The sequence below is a fragment of the Galeopterus variegatus genome, unplaced genomic scaffold, assembly GCF_000696425.1.
Source record: "Galeopterus variegatus unplaced genomic scaffold, G_variegatus-3.0.2 Scaffold692, whole genome shotgun sequence".
Classification (NCBI taxonomy): Eukaryota; Metazoa; Chordata; class Mammalia; order Dermoptera; family Cynocephalidae; genus Galeopterus; species Galeopterus variegatus.
Genome location: NW_007726803.1, coordinates 80,068 through 85,910, shown reverse-complemented (window position 1 = coordinate 85,910; position 5,843 = coordinate 80,068). Strand labels below are relative to the sequence as shown.

Here is a 5,843-nt window from a genome sequence, read left to right as displayed (position 1 = left end):
AGAAAAAAAAAAAAAGCTAACAAATGGTTTGAAAAGCACTTTTTCTATTAGTTCTCAAAATTATAGGAGGACTAGTAAGGTGAGAAAAAAATATCTAGCAGACATGGCAGAGAAGGCTTTTGCTTTGATAATGTGCAGATGCGAATCACCTGGGGAGCTTGTGAAAATGCAGCTTCTGACTCAGCAGCTCTGGGCTAGGGCCTGAATTCTGCATTTCTAACATGCTCCCAGGTGTTGCTGATGCTGCTGGTCCACCGACCACTTTGAGTAGCAAGATCTCGGTAGACAAAGAAATGAAATGTGGCTCAGCCCAAGTCAAGGTGGGTGATGATCAGATTTGTTCTTACCATTAGCTTCGGATTTTAGGTAGGAGTCGGCAGCATAGGCAGCTTGCTTTTCTTTTTTTAGGGTGTCATCTGAAAAGGAAGCTGTGCACAGAAGCCATTATAATCTGGTATATTCTCTCCCTACCCCTCCCAGCCCTGCCCTGATCCGGGAGGTCAAAGCGAGCCTGTTAAAAAGAGAGCCCATCTTTCCTGGGGTTAACCTCCCCACTCTGTACTTGTGGTTAGACTTGCTGTTGCCAAAGGACCCCTCTGGAAGCTCTTTGCCTGAGTTTTCCTGGCTCATCTGCATTCGAGGCAGACCCGACTGGAGCAGGCATTTTTCATTAGAATGGGGCATCTGTGGTTTCATGATTAAAACCATGGTCTCAAACCACCTTGCTTGGACATTCGGTCTCCTACATTATTTGCCTCTTTCCTGAAACCTGAGAATGCGTACTTGCAGCGACGCTGGCAGGGGAGGCAGTAAAGACCTTCCCACTGTCCTTGTTCATGATCAGCAGCTCCATCTCCTTCTTAGCTGGCACGTTGTCCTTCTCCAGGATCAGGAACTTAGAGTCCTTGTGCAAGAGGTCATCACTCTGGACACTGGTGGTGCAGGCTGGGGAGGAAAGAAGTGGGCAAGGAGGAAGGAAAATGTGCCAAGAGAAGGGAGAGGGAAGAAGTGACCAGAAGAGGAAGGAGAAAGGAGAGAAAGAGGAGGAAGGAGGAAAGAGATTAGTGGGTGTGTATGAGGGTCTCCTCTTCTCACTGCCAGTGGTTACTGGGAAGCATCTTGGGGGGCAAGGACACTCTCCCTGCCTGTCTGGACCAGGCCACCAGGAGGTTGGGTCAATGTCAGTAGTCCTGGGTAGCTGGTCTACAGGGCTGACTCCTCATCTGGAGATTACAGGATCTTTATCAAATGGGTAAGAATCCCCCTTGTCAGGCAGTTCAACTAACTCAGTGAGTTCATTTTTTTTTTTTTCCTTTTTGTCTTTTTTCGTGTCCGGCAACGGATCACAACCCTCAGTGTCCCGCCCATACCGGACCGGGACCGGCAATGGGATCACAACCCTCGGTGCTGCGCCCGCACCTCGCTCAGCCAGTGAGCAGGAACCAGTCTGTATGTGGGATCTGAACCCTCGGCGGGAGCGCCGCCGCGCTCCTAAGCGGCGCACTGTAGCAGTGCGCCACCGGGCCGGCCCCAGTGAGTTCATTTTTATCTTTCAGGTTTCAAGTGTTACCTTCTTGGAGAGGCTTTTCCTGACCACCCCATCTAAGGCATCCCACCCCCATACACACTCCTGCCTCTATAACATCCCTTATTGCTTTCCATAAAATCAGTGTCATTTTCAGTAATTATCTTATGTATTTTGTCTATGTGTTTGTCATCTGCCTCCTCCGCTGGCTTTGTCAGCTTGGTGAGAACAGAAAATCTATCCTGTCTTTTTCACTGCTGGACTCCCAGTACTTAGAACACTGTCTGTCTACAAGTAAGTGCTCAGTAAAATTTTTTTAAATGAGTGAACTGTTGAATGGAAGGAAAACACACCAGGATCAGAGCAAGGAAGAAATAGCTCACCCTATGGTGTGAGCCCAAGTTGATAAAGACTGTAGAAAGCAGGGAGGGTGCCGGCAGCTTCTGAGGGGCTCCCTGGCTCTTGTGATGGGCTACATGTAACAGTAGAAGGGCAAGGGCTTCCAGACAAGGGTGGTGGCTGGCAGGTAAGTGCCTGACCCTAGGCAGGTGTGGAGGGTGCAGTTTCCTGACCCCTTGGACAGGAAGGCCAAAGTAAGTTCAGGGGGTGCTCATCCCTGTTCATTCATGGAAATATCCGAGAGACCCTTGAGGTGAGTCCCATTTGTGGACCTCAGACCACCCTTGGGTTCCATCCCCTTTTCCAATACGCCATGTATCACAGTGGAGCAATTCTCCCTGTGTGCCAGCCTGACCCCTGGCGGCTGGGAGCAGCCCTCACCTGAAGAGGTGGACACACCAGTGCTCACAACGGTAGGGCTCTGGGGCATGTTTTTCTTCACACCATATGCTGCAAGAGAAGAACCACTGAGTGAGCTGGGCCAGCATGGGAAGGCCACTCCATGTGGCTCAGGAGCAGCCTGATCAGCCTTGGCAGAGGAGCAGCCTCCCCAGGTGAGACGCAGATGATGAATCAACTCTTTCCAGCCATAGGGACAGCAATGAGGGTTTATATGGAACATTCTTGGGAATGACCCTCTTCATCCTTCTAGGACCATTCCAAAGGCCACCTCCACCAGGAAGTGATTCCCTACAGCCCTTAACACGTGCTCTGCATCACCTAAGTCCTACTGACTTAGGACCCTTCATTGTCTGATGTATGTTAGTCNAGATGATGAATCAACTCTTTCCAGCCATAGGGACAGCAATGAGGGTTTATATGGAACATTCTTGGGAATGACCCTCTTCATCCTTCTAGGACCATTCCAAAGGCCACCTCCACCAGGAAGTGATTCCCTACAGCCCTTAACACGTGCTCTGCATCACCTAAGTCCTACTGACTTAGGACCCTTCATTGTCTGATGTATGTTAGTCTTTCTACTCCAGCTAAGTAGTAAGCAGATGGAGGGCAAAGGCACAAAGGTTGCGTCCCCACCCCTCCAGGTTTGCATGGGGGCAATGACCTACGGGAGTGCACCATAAAATCAACCAGATGATTTATTTGCAGTGACAGTGGACTGTCAAGGGCAGCATTGAACTGGTGAGACCACCGACCTGACCAGTTTGGCTGTGAGAGACACGGGGACATACAGGTGACACCTCACAGGGTGTAGATGCCATTGACAGTACAGGCTCCCCTGTGTGTTTAACTCACATCTGAGCCAGCAAATGATCAAGGTTGGCATCTCTCGGTTGGTGTGTGTGTGGGGGGGATACTATTTCTTGGGTGGGAAAGGTTGGTTGTTTTTCAGGGGCATTTTGGTCCTTCTAATTCAGTTGCTGAAAAGAGATATTGTCAGTTGTAGATGCAAAGAGGTGTCACTTCCCATCCCTTGCACTCCAAACCTAGGCTACTGACCTGTGGAAGTGGTGAATGTGCCATGGGACAGGGCAGACGAGCTGGGGGCCAGATTGTTCTGCATGCCAAATACTGTGAACGCAATTGAGGACAGGTAAGTACAGGGTGCATAGAAGATGCCCCTCAGCTAAAGGCAGCCCTCCTGGAGTCCCAAGATCACTTTCATGATAAATGTCTTTGTAGATGACAGAAATTCTCAAACTTTCTTGGTTCCTATACTCTTAGTGACTCAGTGATTTTTTTTATACCCCCATCTCCCCACCCCAGGCCAAAATTTACTAAGTTTCATTTATTGAGTAGTGTAGTGTATTGAATTATGTCCCCCCCAAACTCACTGGAGCTTGAATTGTTTCCCCCAAGTTTTATGTATTAGAAACTTAGCCCCCACTATGAGTGTTAAGAGAGTGGGAAATCCTGTTGTGATAATTGAAAGGTGGGGCCTTGAATAGGTGATTGGATTGTAGGACTGTGCAGTAGTGAATGGATTAAAAATGGTGGTCAGGGGTGTGGTTTTGAGGGCTTTAAAAGAAGAGGAAAGTCTTTGCTTTCTCTGCTTCCACCATCTTGCAATGTGAGACCCCTGGGTCACTGTGGCCACCACTAGATGGACTTGGGACTTCCTAGTCTCAGAAACTGTAAACAATAAATTTCGTTTTTATTTATAAATCACCTAGTTTCAGGTATTTTGTTATAAGCAACAAAAATGCACTAATATAAGTAGTTAGGTCCACACAACTTAATAGCAGTAGTTAGCTACAGAGTCTGCTGTATCTCTTAAAATATTAAAATATCCCAGGGGTTCCCTGTTCCCTGTGGCACTGTGGGGAGTCTTGGTGCACAGTGTGGGCACTGTGGACATAGGACATGGACACAGCAGGGGCTAACAGGCACTAACGTGGCAGATCCCTAGTTTTCCCTTTAACCCTTCCTTCTGATGCAAACATGTAATGATGCTCCTCTCTTCTCCATTATGATTTCGAAGGCTCCTTGTTGATCTGATTGCTGGTTTGTTTGTTTTTAACTATGTGCAGAAGTTCATTCCTCCCTAGTCAACAGCTTCTGTAATTCCATCCTTTCTAGTATTTGGGATGCAAGGTCATGGATCCAGTATCAGCTCCCCTTCCCCTGGGGCCTGGCTCACTCAGGACTTTGCAAAGCAAAATAGCAAAGGTAGAAGAATGCAAGCCTGAAGCCGATGTCTTCCAGTTTTGAGGGGACCCTAGTAAACTGGAGGTAGGTGTGGAATATCTGAACACTAAATTTGCACTTGCAGCTACATTGGCCAAGTAAATAAAGAAGGCCCACATCATTATATTTATTAATATCACACTATCACAGGGAGAAGGCAGATTCCTTAAAAAAAAATGTGGCTGCTAACTTATTTACATATAAGCTATTACGATGTATGTGAAAACATAATGAATAAATATTTCTTTAAAATGGTCATATGATTGCACTGGAAGCGAAGCAGTAACATTTACCCTAGTGTAGTTACTCTAACTGACTACCGTATTTATAAAAAGATCAGAAATAAGATCCTTCTATGTTAGGAATGTTTTTCACCCTGAACATGTCCTCAGCCCCTTTACTTCCATTTCTCCAACTCTCACAGAAAATAAAGGGGCCAGCACATAGTAAACACGTCAGCGTGGGCTAGGCCCCTCCCCTCAGAACCTTCCCCTGGGCACTGAGCTCTGTCTGTGCCTCCTGCCCTCTAAATGCAGCCCCCTGGCCTCTGCTTCTGGGTTGCAGAGCACGTGGAGGAAAGACAGAAGGGATGCCTTTACTAGAAATCATTCTATTTTCCCCACCAGGAGACAGCACTTTATCTTTTTAAGCAACAGCCTGGAAAAGACAACTCTCAGTGGCAACACTGACCTGAGGAGCAGGTGCTGAGTCCGGGCTGCAGGGTGGGCGAGCAGGATGCCATGTTATTAGGAACTCCAAAGACTGCAGGGGAGGGAGGAAGGCTGGTGAGAGAGATGTCCAGCTCCAGATAGGGACAGAGGCTTGGATGCCGTGGAAACTCCAGAAGAAATGCTACGGTTGGGTTTTTGCATTTTGGCAAATTTTTATTTTAGGAAAAACTTGGGCTCTTGCTTTGCAGGAGAGAACCAAATATTAATCTGTGGTGTACCTTGGATCAGAGCCAGCAGGTGGTCATGGGTCAGGTAGACCTGGAGTGGACAGTGTGTCCAGCCAAAGGCTCTCTTGCTAGTGACCCATCTTACAGAGAAGTTAAATGACTTGCCCAAGGTTCCACAGTCAATCCACACTGACTGAAAGTAGGTCTCCTGCATCCATTTTCTTTTCCATTTTATTTTTCTGATACACTGTAGTATGTACAGTATTCCTTTCTATAGAGGACCCACCAGAAGAAACACCTTCTAGACTGAATCGTACTGAAGTTCCCGTGGGAAACTCTTGGGACGCTTGGCTGCAGAAGCCTCTCCAGGAAGCC

General features: G+C 47.6%; 1 protein-coding gene across 1 annotated transcript in view; it reads right to left on the bottom strand.

Annotated features, from left to right (window-relative positions):
• Positions 1–5,843, bottom strand: part of COL17A1 (collagen, type XVII, alpha 1) — a 51,831-nt gene that overhangs the window by 27,457 nt on the left and 18,531 nt on the right. Inside the window, 5 exon segments of the mRNA XM_008571495.1 lie at positions 348–428; positions 784–945; positions 2,306–2,374; positions 3,383–3,454; positions 5,261–5,332. Coding sequence (XP_008569717.1) covers positions 348–428; positions 784–945; positions 2,306–2,374; positions 3,383–3,454; positions 5,261–5,332 — 456 coding nt within the window.